The sequence below is a fragment of the Buceros rhinoceros genome, unplaced genomic scaffold (genome assembly GCF_000710305.1).
Source record: "Buceros rhinoceros silvestris isolate BGI_N320 unplaced genomic scaffold, ASM71030v1 scaffold716, whole genome shotgun sequence".
Classification (NCBI taxonomy): domain Eukaryota; kingdom Metazoa; phylum Chordata; class Aves; order Bucerotiformes; family Bucerotidae; genus Buceros; species Buceros rhinoceros.
This window is the reverse complement of record NW_010419148.1, coordinates 57211-71551: the sequence shown is the minus strand read 5'-3', so window position 1 is coordinate 71551 and position 14341 is coordinate 57211. Positions and strand designations below refer to the sequence as shown.

Genomic DNA, 14341 nt, shown 5'->3' with positions numbered 1-14341 from the left:
CTTTCCCTGCAGACTACTATATCCGTTTTGAAAGCAGGCTGTTTCTTCCTCACATATTATTTGAAGCATGAGCCTCTTCACGCTGCAAACTTAAAAAGAAAGAACTTTGCATTTCATTTTCTAACTTTAATACCTCCAGTATTTGTACATATTTTGTACAGAACTTTATGAGACTGCAGGGAATTGCTGTTTCTGGTGGTGTACTGCGTTTTGTGTCCCCGTAGTGTATAACACACTCAAGAACTCATCTTTGTGCCACAAAATGGAAACTAAATGCATAAAACAGTGTAGTTCACCAGGGATTAAGAACTGATTCAAGTTTCAGAATATTCTGAGTATATATTCTAATCAAAGAGAAGCCTGGATCTTGTTGTGAAGATAGGTTTCTTCTAAACATACACATCCGGCTAGATTTGCATTTTTAGAAATGTTCTGAATTGGTGGTTGTGGTGGGGAACACGTATTTTTCAGTTGAGCAGTGAAAACTTTTTGTTCTCTACCTCACAGCTTAAGGACTATGCAACATACCAATAGCATTTGTAGGTGCTAAATCAACTTGACATGACCTTTCATCTCTTCCAAAACAACCCTCATCCTCAGAGGCCCCAGCTGTGCACGTACACGCAGCAGAACGCCTCTGGAGAAATGCTCTTGCTGTGCTAGTTATCCATTTCCTCTCACAATCCTCCTGACTTTAATCTACCTTTGATGGTACTTTAAAACAGCATTCAACCCACAGGCACCACTCACATCCCTCGGTGAGGTACTGTGCCAGAACTATTCTTTTCTCATCATGTTATTCTTTCTTCCTTTTTTTTTCCCCCCCACCTTTCCAATTTACGCACCTGGCTTCCCATCACTTTGGGAAACCAGAAATTAATTTGATCTCCTGTAACCTATTTACAAGTTGCCCACTATTTAGGAAGGGCTAGAAGAATATTCCCATCCAATTTCTGAAAAATCTTTAGTGATTCCATCTTTTTTCTTAAAAAAAAAGATGACGCTTCTCACCTGAGAAGTATTTACTGGGTTAACAATGCAACAACACTACAAGGCAAAGTAACAGTTCTGTGCTGAGTTGATTCAGAGCCAGTCGTAGAACCTGTGCCTTCGGAGCAATCGCTGAAGTTGTTAAAAAACATCTCTCACTAAGGAATGTGGATCTCTTCGCCTATCTTATATAAAATTACGGGTTGTCAACTGGACACGTCAACCTCCCAACAGTCTAGAAAGTGTTTCCCAAGATAGCATGACACTGCTGGCAAAGGTCTGGCTCTGGTATTTATTTCTCCTGCTAGTACAGAGGATGGAAAATCATCTCACAGGTGTTGAGACTCAATCTGACCTCCCATTGGACACTGCAGAAATTTGTTTGCCTGACATTGCCTCCCCCTTTACACACAACCCTAAATCATGTAAGTCCTCAGTTGGATACATGCATCTGGCTATCGGAGACAGTGGCACAAATCCAGCACTTCAGCTTCAGAGAAGAAACGTCAGTACCTCCCACTCTTTCTTTTCTTTCAGGGTACCAGTGGGGTTTGGCTTCTCACCGACCCCTGTTCAGAAATAAACAGGGATAAGTTTTTTGGGGACTGGACAAAGTCTGCTATAAATCTGCCAATTTCTTCTATATATCTAAAGCACTTTAGGAGAGATGCCCACTTTCAGATGCACGGTGCTACATCTGCCTGTTGTCACATGTGCAGGTGCTCTCTACAGTGCACAAGTCTGCGTAGCTCTGAGCAGACTATTCCACTGTACACTGTCAACCTGCAAAGAAAACTCCTAATCACTTTTAGAAGATGAGTGGTACTCAAACATCATGGTTTGCTTACGAGCAGCCACGCTCTGCCCATTTTAAGTCCTGTACCTCTTGTTTCACCCTCTCTGTTTGCCACATCCTGACATGGCTATTCCTGCAGCCCCCACAACATATGGTGAACAGGTGATGTGGTGTGGTTGTAACATAGCAAAATGAGTGGTTGGAGTTCCTGCCTTAGGAATGCCAATCCCACCAACTTTCAGTGGAAACGGTTCTTTTAAATTACTATGCTATTTTTGAAATTCACGTTCTGTCTTTTGTAGGAAATGTTCTGAACACTGACACCCTAGCATAGACCCCTTTCTATTTCTATTGTACCAGTGCATAGGCACTCCAGATGATGGGCTAGCACCTCCATACGTTAGGTTTTGCAAATCAAGAATGCGGTTTACTTTCGGGAAAATTTTCCTTTTCCTTTCCCCTTCCCTTCCCTTCCCTTCCCTTCCCCTGGGCCAGCCACCAGACAAATAACAGATGTTCTCTATCAACCCCTCTTCCTCCCAAAGAGGAAGGAGAAAGGAAGTAAGGAAGAGAGACTTACAGATTGGAAAACTAAAACTGCTTTCATGAAAATAATAATAATAAAATGAAATATATATACAACACCAAAACCAAACCCAACCTCCACCCAATGGCAATCACGTCACTGTCACTACTGGTGCTCACAGGTGGGCAGACACCAGAGGAGTTCCAGACTAGATGCAGTGGCAAACGGGAACTGGATTCAGGAGTGCACAGATTGGGATTGAAGGCAGAAGAAAGGACATAGTCCTTCTCAGATGCCAGCCATTGAAGAAGGGAGCTTGACCTTTGCGATCCCTCAGCTTTACACCCAATATGACGTCTGTGGGCTGGAACACCCTGTTGGTCAGTGTAGGGTCACCTGTCCTGTCCGCTTCTCCCCACAGGTGCAGCCTCTACCTTACTGCACCCCCACCGTGGCACAGGATTGAGCAGTGACCTTGGTCTGCACAGCAGCAAGTCTAAGCCAGAGCCTTTCTGCACACCAGTCCCTGGCAGTGACTGTGAACATCAAGTGTTATCACTGCTGGGAGCAGACCCTGACTGCAAAAACACGCCGTTAACTTCAGAAAGTGCCGTTACTTAGCAGAGACCGAGCTGGAAAGTAAAATCACTGAACAGAATGAGTTCTGTTCTGACTCAAACCAGGACACTTCTTTCCATACCAAGGCACAGCTTCCTACTGTCACTGTTAGTATGATCCTTTTCTAACATTTTGATCCCTACCCTGAAAACCCAAAGGAAAAAGCCCTGGATGTACTTTTCTCCGATGAAGTGTCTCTCAGTATTCCCCAGGGGAGCATAACCTAGAGGAAAAAAAACCCCGGAGACAGGCTGGTACTGCTTGCAAGCAGGAAGAGTGGGTCATCCCCATTCCACTGCCCTTGATGTGTCTCCCCTTCTCTTGCACGGTCAGCGGAGAGGCAAGGCAGGCGCCCACCGAAGGAACACCCCAACCAGCCGAAGTCAGGATGCAGCTCCTTCTTGGATCCTTTCACATTCAGGCTCAGCACATTCAACCTGAGCTGTCAGATTTGGCAGTTGGTTTTGCATGGGACTTCTCAGTTGCAGTCCTGGAAATGCTTTACAAGTAGAAGGCAATCATGCTTATGCTTTGGTGGCAAAACCATACCAAGCCTTCCTTATACTTCTGATAGTCACAGCAGCCCCACTTCTAGCTTTTGTGTTCTCCAAGCACAATAAACTGGAACCGTACTGGAGCTCTCACCAGTGCTACTAGAGCACTGCTGGAGAACATAAAGGACACCTCTTCGTGTGACTTGTTACACAGCACTGGCCCATCCACCAGCACACAAAATGCAAATGTGCTTCCTCACACTCAGGAGAAGCCTCAGTGCACTGAAACCATTTAACATGCCAGGAGATGGGAGTCATGCTGGGAACAGGAGGCAGCAGGTGTTTCTGGCTGCGTCTGATTTTCTTAGGAATCCCTTTAGATTCAGAGAGAGGTCAGTCTAGATATAGCAAGAATACAGGAGAAAAAGACTTTCGCAGTTAATGTTTCCTGAAACAAGATACCTGGCAGTTATCCATCCTGAGAAAACACAATTAAAAACGTAAAATGCATCTCCATCCTGCTACAGAAGGTGAGAAAAAAGCCACAGTGAATGAAAGATTACTTGGGTTCTGGGCTTTTTAAATAAAACATTAATCCTATAGAGTCAAGATAAGAAGAAGAAGAAACCTGACTGGAAAGCAAAGCTGCATTTGGGAGCGTGTTCAGATTCTTCCCTTGCAAAGTGCACAGGACAGCCATGTCTTGCACGGTTTCATTTAGAGATCTGGAGCAAACATCAGAGATCAGCTTCCCAACGTTTTTAAGCACAGCCAGGGGTGTTAGGCATACCCGCCCCTCACTCGGGTCAGCAACAGGGATCTCTAAACATGAGGTTGGCAGCCTCATCATACTTTGGGACTGAAAGTAAGGCTGTGCAGCTTCTGTCGCTCGCTGTGAGGAGGGTACACAGCAGCTGTTTGGGTCTGCCACGTGGCACCCGTTCAGCCCTGAGCAGCCTCATTTCCATCAACCAGGACAGAAGCTGCAATACAGCTCAGAAATGCAGCAGTAATCTCTTCTTAAACGTGACTGAATCATCATCCCTTGTTCTAGAGCAAAGAGCTGAAAATTCAGCATCTGTTTACAAAATAAAGTATTAGTCAAACATTTTGTGAATAAGTCTTCTTCCTACTTTAGCTGCAAGATAGGACCTAACTGTTGTGCTTTTTGTGGAGGCAGTAACTGAAGGTAAGTGCTATGAGATGTATAAAAATTGTTGCAGTTGAGGGGCTGAATAAATCAATGTTAACTACATTTATAAGGCTTCAAACTTATACCCACTCATGGAATAAATCTGCATTAATTGCTGGGATGTGGGGCTACTGTATTGCTAGTCCTATGATCCTAGAAATCCATCCTTGGTTTATTTATCCCAGTAAGTACATATTTGGCGGAGTTGATTAAACATCTGAGTATCAGAGTTATAATTACACTAACTCGTAGAAATAGGTTTATCAAATCCAATTTTGCCATTGATTTCAGCCAGGTTACACTGTGGAATATCAACAGCCCAAAAAGCTAATGTATTTCTATAAAGCTGAGCAATCAGCGGTGGATGTGCTTCCTTAGCAGGATATATTGCTGAAAGAATACAATGGATATACAGTCCATCCCCATTTTCTAGCACATACCCACAGTGCGTTATCAAATGACTTTTGGTTGTTTTATTAGAGTTTCTAGCAGGATGAGAGACACTTCTGGAATGAGTCAGGGCAGTATTTCAGCTGCATTTACTGGAATACTGAACTAGCACTTAGCTCCTTAGAGATGTCTGTTCACTTTCAGAGGTAAATCAGATTTGGATTAAGCAATTTTACATATATAAATCAGTGCAGTGTTGAACATTAATACAGTCACTCCATTATTTTCTGGATGGTCTCAAGAATTTTATTCTCTAAAGATCAACAGGAAAAACAAACCAAAACTTTTTCCTGATTTTAGGAGACTTAGAAAACATTAACTGTAAGATCATAGTTTGATTTATTTCTTAACTTTTTAAACACAAAACACTTCAAAAAATTCTAGTCTTATTCCATAGTTTCAGCAGGGAAAATCGGTATACGACAAATAAATGTGGCAGCTACGGACTGAAGTAAGGCCTCATATTAAAAAGAATCTCATGCTTTTGGCTATGGTTGCCAAGAAAAAAGGTAACTCTGCTTAATCCTTCTTCAAATAATCTCTGACCTCCATAATCTCTGGACTACAACACCTGTTTTCACGTGCAATGAGAGATCAAAAGGACACCTCTTGCTGCTAAGCCTGCATACCCCATTTTACTGCAATAAAAATGAAGTATCGATGCATCACACTAAAGGCTTAGTGTCAGATAAATCAAATCAAAAGCTTTTGGTCTCTCTCTTTGATGTACTGGCGGTGAGTTTTTCCTTCCCAGTAACCACACAGGCTTTGGAAGCCCAGGAGGACTGCAAAGCAGCAGAGAGACCTGAAGAGAGGGGAAAAGTAGTGTTAGAAACATCTGAGGGCTATGGCCATCTTCTCATGCATCAGTCCCTTCACCCTTTCGGGAATGAAAGGATGAATAGGAGGTAGAAGCGGGGTGTTTGTGTCTGCGCACACCTGTGTACAGGGAAAGAATGATGATAGTGGTCAGCAACAAGTACTGTCCCTGAGGGCAGAAACAGGACTAGAAGGGCTGTTTCTCTTTGGGAGTTGTCTAGGGTGAGATAGTGTAATATAAAATATCTGTAGGGAGACGAGCCCAGGACTTGAGTGAAGAACAGATGGTTTAATTAATTTGACAGAGAAAAATATATCCAGATACATTAGCATGTAGCCATGTATATTTACCAATTTGATTTCTGAAGTTGTGACACCTAAAGACAAAAATGTTGAAGGTCACTGGGGTTTGCAGTGCATGAGTAAATACCATTAACATTTTCCCCCATTGTGACAGACATAAAATCAGTATTTGAACCCCCAATCACACTAGTTTAATTCCTTCCACTGCCTTCCTGCTGGCTGGCTCCAGGCAGCTTCCTGCTTACTTCCCAGTTTATCCTCTCTGAATTTTCTGCGACTTTTATTTTGTCCTGAACAAGTACAGCACCAGGCAAGAACTCCGGCTGTTGGTCTACAGCACATGAAACCATCCTGCTCTGACACCACTTCTAGCAAAGCCAAACCAAGTGCCTACAGTAAGAACTTGGGAAGCCAAGGACTAGTGCTTCTGGATTAAGAAAGTAATCATCAGCTGATGCCATTACACAGACTTCCAATGCACTGAGATAATTTTATAAGGGCCAGTAAACATTTTTTTGTACATCAGTACAAAAATTGACACATGGAACTTTTTCCCTTAAAAGGGTTAAATGGGATTTTCAGATATCTTGGTTTGGGCATGCCGGCATCTACATCAGGGCAATAGCCATGCTGCAGTCCTGCCAACAAAGTAAAGTTGCACCAAAAACCACCTGCAACCCTGCCATTATCTTGTCCTTGAAATAAGGAGCCGGTTCCTGCAAGGCTTCCTAAACCACAGGCATTGCTTTGAGCATAGTGCTACCCTGATGCTGATCAACAGCTTCCAGATTCACACCAAGTCTCTCGGTAGCAAAGTGGTACCCACTGCTTCATCTTGCCTCCTCACGCTTTGCAGGAGCCTCTGCCTCCACTTCAGCAGGGGAGGGAGAGGAGGAGGGTAGGAGGGGAAGAATGGTTCCCAGCAGGGCACAGTGCTTACCTGACAGCCTGAGTGGGCGGCACAGCTCATTCAGCCTGCTTGGTAACACCACCTCCATCCGTGTCTGCCCAGGGTTAGAGCACAGAGTCTCCCCATGCACAGACAAACATCATCCGCAGTCACAAACCTTCATGACCCCAGGAAGGAGTGAGGGTGGAAAGAACGAGAAAACACCACCCTTTCAGTGACTTTTGTTTTCCCCATGTTTATTTACTTGGCACTGTTATGGTTTATTTCCATTTACAAAACATTTAAAAATTAAAACTTCTCTCTTTAAAAGTGGCAACTGAATAAATAAAGCATAAACATAAAAGACAATAAACATGAATAGAAGAAAATCAGATATGAAACAGCAGAACAGTAAGTTACACAGACGACTACCTGATTTGCTTTTACCACACCTTTTTTTTCCCCTCACACCCATAGTTAGCCTCATAAACGACCTGGCCATTTGCAAGTGCCATATGCTTTCTCTTTTGTCCCCAAAGACATTTTTAAAAATTATTTCTTTTTCCCTGTTTCGGTGACAAATATAGCAATTCTCTAACACAGATGACTCTCTAAGGCCTAGTGAAACTAAGCATGAATCTATCCCGCGGAATTTGTGAAGCAAACAATGGGAAAAAAGTACCTAGTATCTAGTCTGTCTGGGACTAACAAATACTCTGAAAGATTTGGTTAGAATCTCAACATTCCGTATTTTCAAATTAAGGAAAAACAGGAGAGCCAAGATTTTACTTCAGTGATCTCTGAACAGGAGATTAAAACCCATTCCTGACATTTGCACTTGAGCACAATGACCTGAGAACACTTGGCTCAGGGGATGCTCTTAAAAGTAATGCTCACATTCATCTTCCTGAGCAGGGGGAAGAGAAGCAGGAAATTACAGGGAATTTTCAAGCATTCTTTAAAAGCCCTAACACATTAAAGTAAATCAAAGGCTAAGAGCACACCATGTATATTTTCTTAATGAGTGCACTGAACAGAGGGGAGAAATACATTCTGTGAAAATGTGTTTCGAAACAATTTAACAGAGCAAGTCCCCAAGTGCAACTTAATGACTTCACACTGAACCATCCATTACTTCACCTGCCACAACACGATGGTGAGAAACACCACGCACCACCCAGGACTTAACTTCTCTAAGTCTTCCATTAGCAATAGTGGGCATAGTACTGCTCACTACAGCCTGGTATAGAAACAGCCCAAAGCCAATCCCCCAGCCAGCTCAATGACATTACAGAACATCCACCATCACCTTTGGCAGTACAGAAAGAAACATCACAGTAAGCTGGAGCCCTTAATATTTACGAATGCAAAGAAATAAAGACTTCCTCATGTCATAAGGTCTTTTTAATTAGTTTTATAACCACGTATACACTTAAAAAGAAAATGTAACCCTCAGCACATCACATTGGTACAACAGAGCGCACACAAAGTGCTTCACAGAAGTTGTACAGTATACATTCTGCTTGGAAGCACCAGTGCCTGTCAGTGGTGACCAAGGCTATCTCATGTACTTATGCAGAGATTCACTCATCGTGATCTGAGTATTTGGAAGTTCAACACACTGGACAGAGAAGCCGCCTGAGCAACTGTGCACTTTCACCTGAATATACCTGGGCAAGTACAGGGGAACTATCACTTAATGTAAATAAACAGTAAATAATTATAATATCCAATAATGGTCAGATTAATTCAGATTAGCAGTAGAATTTAATCACTTCAAGCATACCGCAAATCACTACGAGGTGCTGTTCATGAGTCTTTGTGGGCGAATTCTTCAAGAATATTTTTTTTAAAAAAAATCAGAAAATAAATAGGCTATGGAATCAAATTTGAGACATTAATTGTATTTGCTTTTCCTAGTTAAGTCTATCCATTACCTATTGTTCTCATTACATGAGAAAATCAAAGGAGCACCTAAAGCTGCTGTACCTCCAATTAAACATATTGAGAATTTCTGTCCTTAGACTGGCCTCATACTCTTCCACTGAGATCCTCAGACTTCTAGACCTTGCAGCAGTGTCTTGAGCTGTAAAAATCCTTTCTAGAGCTGACTTTGAGAGATGTAGTATTCTGCACTCACAGCTGGGCTCAAAGTGTTAGCGAAAGGAAATAAAAGCATGAGAGATCATTATGGAAATGAACATTAATGGTTACTATTAACATAATTTTGCTTCTGTTAGAATGAACAAGACAATTATAAATGAAAAATTAGCTTTTATTACAAATGTTTAGTAATAAGTAATGATATTTCAAATTTTTTTTTTTACTTACTAAACCTAAATATACAAAGTTAGAAGCAAACAAGAAAATTACTTGGTTAAAATCTTACTGAAGGTTAATCTGTCAGTAGTTCCATCAGTTTTTCCTGCAAAGTGTGCTTGTAAAATGACTTATTTACTGTACTATCAGCTTTCCTTTATAGAGATGCTCATCCTCCAGTAGAGAGGTGAAGTCATCAACAGGGGTGACTTGATTCATTTATATAAACAGATGAAAGAAAAAGAAAAGATTTAGCCATCTCTTAATATAAAACCTGTATGTTATGCTTGCACATAATTTAGAGCCCAATACACTGGCTTCTTGAGGCCAAAGTCAGCTCTTACAGTGACTGCAGTGTGCACCGTATCAGAGGGGCAACATTACTAACTCCGTATTAATTGATGAAGACATTCTTTGGTCACAAAGGTTCTGTATCTACCCAGTTCACAGTATATCAGAAGCTATTTTGCACCCATTTATTTAGCATAAGATTATGCTAAATAAGATTATGCATTTAGCACAGCCCAGAGAAGCTGTGGATGCCCCCACCCTGGAAGTGTTCATGGCTGGGTTGATTGGGACTTTGAGCAACCTGAAATAATGGAAGATGACCCTGCCCATGACAGAGATATTGGAACTAGATGATTTTTATGGTCCCTTCCAACCCCAAACATTCTGTGATTCTATGGTTTCTATTTTATTTCATGGCTTTCAAATTTTTCTCCTGCATGTATAATCCATACCTGTGTGCAAGCACGTGCACAATATTTGAGTTGTTTCTATGCAGACAGATCAGGAGTGAAGAAAGGATGTCCTTTATCTTCTGATATCTTTCAGATGTCGGAATGCAACAGCTCTGAAGTGGCCTTTTACTGGAGTCCCTCTGGATAGGCAATTTGTATTTAGTGCACTGCGTGACTGAAGTTTTCAGAATACACAGAATACAAAATTTGTGATCACTTTATTACGAGGTCTATTACACTGTAAAACCACATTTCTCAAAATCAGAGTCTTATTTTTGGCGGGAAAAGTTTAAGAGAGTAAGGGGAAAGAAAGGTGCTAATGATGGAAGCGAGAGTGTCTGCACAATGACGCTTTGCCTAAAAGACACACCAAGAAAAGGCAAGCTAGGTTTCTCTCCCGATGTTTTATCTTTTTTCTTTTATATATATGTGTGTTTGTGCATACATACACAAACGTATGTATGCACATACACCTTTGAGTTTTTGAGAACAGAAAGTTCCAGAATTAGAAATTCATTTTAAATAAATAAGAACCATAATAATAGAGAGAGGTGTGTTACTTTTGGCTGCATTATGATTACACTGTAATGACATGGGGATGTGACTATACCATTTTTTACTTTACATCATTTCATTGTATAAATGTGAGGCCTAAGGCTACCAGGTACATTTTATCTTGCCTAAAGTAATGTTTATGGATCTTCTATGTTCTTGCTTTTTCATAAGGGATGGCCATTACTTTAATAAATATGGAGAGTTGAGGGTAAGGATGTTCTAATAATCACAATTGAAATCTATGCGACTCTAGGGCTTACACATTAGAGTGTGTCGTGCATGTGAACACACACACAGAATGACAATGACAACAATGGCTGTATAAAACCCAAGCGTGGTCCCAGCATGGCTCTAGTATGCTGATCTTGTAAAAACTTTTATTTTCCTTTTGCAATAGCTTTATGATATAACGCACTGTTTCCAAAATCTACACTGTTCCATCTAAGTGGTCCACGTACGATGACAGTAAATGTTAAGAGGTGTGAGATGATTACTAACTTCCAGAAAACATTTAACAGAGGATGCCCATACAGTAGTCACCATTAAAAGTTTAACAGCTGAAAGTTGAATGTACAGATGTTTTCAGCTGTATTGTTTGAAGTATGACTATCACAGTGAAGTTACTTACACAAAAGGCAACAATAGTAAAGGTATCAACAGAGAACACAGTAGATTGTTCAGAAAGCGGATCACATTTTCTGCTAAGTCTGAAATATTTCTTGCAATGTTGTGAATTCTGCCTACTAGATATCCCAAAATATAAACCAGACAGAAGAACTTGTAAAAACCTGCATTTCTGATTCCCCAAAACCTACCACAGAAGACTAAAGGAATTTTGAAAGTTTAGCAATTGCAGGACAAAACCCTCAGACAACTGCAAAACGTTACTTCTTTTCAGTAATTATTATGTATAAGTATTAAATTTATTTTCTTTGGCTTTTAAGTTACTATCCCTTCATATCTATAATGTGAAACTAAACTAAACCCAAACCACTAATAAATCCCCTCCTCTCAAAACAGTGACGAAAAATTAAACAAACCCAGAAAGCATACCCAGAAAGTGTAGCTGTTACTTCGTTATAAAACTACGGTGCAAAATAGAGGTCTATACTGGTAAGAATTGCAATAGCAATTGGAAATTTACACTGAAGGAGTGACTGCAAGTATTGCTTCTCCTGAATAACAGAAAAATCAAAACTGATTAGGCACTTGTTTTTCTTTTTTAATGAGAGATCATTCAGTGTGTGTAAAAATGACAGAAATACTCTCCAAAAGAACGTTCTGTAGTGTAACAACTGTATTGCTCAACTACAGCCACAGTCCCTGAATCAGGAGAGCAGGAAAACACATGCCTACTACTTATTTTATGTTTAAATCCTACTGATACAAATCTGTTGGACACATGTTCAAGTGCTGTCCTGAATTTGGATGCTTGCTGAAATTGGAGTTTTAAAAGATAATACAGTGGTGAGCTTCTTTTCATTATAGTACAATGCCAACTGTATCTGCTCTCCACAATATCATCCTAATACTTCCTAGTAAAAAAAAGAAATCAGGCATAAAATAAATAGGATAACCAAAGATTACATAATAAATATGCTACTAAGTGGGAGGAAATTATATTGCAACATAAGGCTCTGTAGTGTAGCACAATCAAGAAACTGTTTCAGGTGCTGCAAAACATAATTCCTTATGTACACCTAGTTAACACTCTACACCTGAAAAACATTGGGAAGTAACAGATTAAACTTCTATAGCATTAAACACTTGAAAATATAAACAAGTGGTAATGTGGCTGCCTTTATAGAACACTGTATGTATGTTCTTTCACTGCTCCAATTGTCATTGCTTGTGAAGGAAAATTCATTAGGATTAGGTTTTTGAAAACTCTCGTAATTGTATTCCTTCAGACTTACAAAATTACCAATGTCCACACTGACTCAGAGTATTAGCTCTGAAAGTAAAGCAAACTCAGAAATTTTGTTGCCTCCGTTTCTTTGCGTCCATCGCATCTAGGATAGGTTGCCTCTTTGCAGTGTACCTCTGACGAAGCTCCTCAATTTCTCGTTCCATCATAGGGTCCAAAGCCTTTAATCGCATCTGTAATTCTTCTAAACTCAGATTCTTTAACTGTAAAACAACCAACCAAAACAAAAAAAAGCCAAAAAAGATTAAAAACTGTTTACAGTTTTTACACCACTTTTCATAATCCTTCAGTTTACAGCTGCAGTGTTTTTACACACTTTGAGTGTATGTATACACACATATAACTGTTTATATAACCAAAAGCCTTACTATGCTCCATAGCAAATACTTGAACAGTATATGACAACAGTCACACATGGCACACAATTAAAAAAAACCCAAAAGTCACTTCACAAACCTTGCAAAAAGACTGCGAATAAATACAAGGCTGGAGTTTAACTCAGGCTGAAAAAACATACTACAGTATACACAATTATATTAATGTATGTATTTCTTAATCAAATATTTCTTACTGAACTTCAGTCTCTTACAGATGCCTGTAAAACAGATAGATGCTGTAAGTAATAGCATTTAGTAACAGTATTTAGAAGTACTTTCTGATAAGAATGGCAAGGCACCTGTCTTCCTCAACAGACTGCTGCCAGATGTAGTCAAAGCAAATTGCTAACGGAGTGTTTAAACACTACATGAAATAATTTCCTAAATTCACGTGAGGAAGTTCCCTTTGACCATGCCCTTTTCTTTCTAAAAATATTTTCTCACAATGTTAAACAGTTCATTCCATTTCATTCATTAAAAATGATGGGTCACATAACAAGTAAATCACTTTGCTGGCTGCTGCAAACGAAGGCTGGAGTTCTATCAGGTACTGCGGCAAGTTGGGCACTACATCCCCACCTGCTACTGCTGGGAAGGATTTGCATTTGAAACATGTTCCTTTGGCTGGCCTATGTACTTTTTTCTGGATGAAGTATAGTGCCTCTCTGCATTTCGCTCGTCAGAATTGCCTATGTGCCAATTCTTCTTCACTGAGCATGAAAAATATCAACAAATTTCAAATGACACAAATAATTTCATCCTAGGAAAGGGATAATCTATATTTTGTTTGCAAATATTCTGACATTGCAAACAAGCACACCACCTAACTCAGGGGAAAAAAAAAATTCTGAATCAACCTACTAATGAGTCAACACTTTGTTCATGAATCTAAGGCAGTCTTCCATCCACACAGTCTGATCTGTTTGCCTGAGGAATGGAATACTACTTTTGATCTTTATTTTTATCAGCATTTTAGGCATATAAATTAGCCACGCATATTGCTACTTACAGTCCAAACCCCAGCATTACTGCTTCTACTAATAGACTACATTGTACATAGTAAACAAGTAACTTAAAGTCATCATAGGAAGGAAGTACAGATCAGAAATTTATAGAAGAGACATATTTACATGACATGCACATTTTCATGCAACATAATTTTAACCATCAGATTGCTAATGAATATAAGACTTAAACCCCAGATGTCAAAGTATCTTCTAGGTCCAAATATCCTTACACCTGTATGAGCTTCAGAGACCTCAGTTGCACTCAGTAGCCAGCCCATTAGCAAAGTCTGTCTCTCCCAAGGACAAACGACATCTTTCATTTCTTAGGAGGGAAAG

The 14341-nt window shown here is 40.1% G+C and overlaps 1 protein-coding gene across 1 annotated transcript in view; it reads right to left on the bottom strand.

Moving 5' to 3' along the window:
• Positions 1 to 12665: 12665 nt before the first annotated feature.
• Positions 12666 to 14341, bottom strand: part of LOC104495771 (serine/threonine-protein kinase 3-like) — a gene marked incomplete at its 5' end in the record, with an annotated part of 57552 nt that continues 55876 nt past the window's right edge. The window contains one exon of the mRNA XM_010138785.1: positions 12666 to 12824. Coding sequence (XP_010137087.1) covers positions 12666 to 12824 — 159 coding nt within the window. The remainder of the gene's footprint in view (positions 12825 to 14341) is intronic.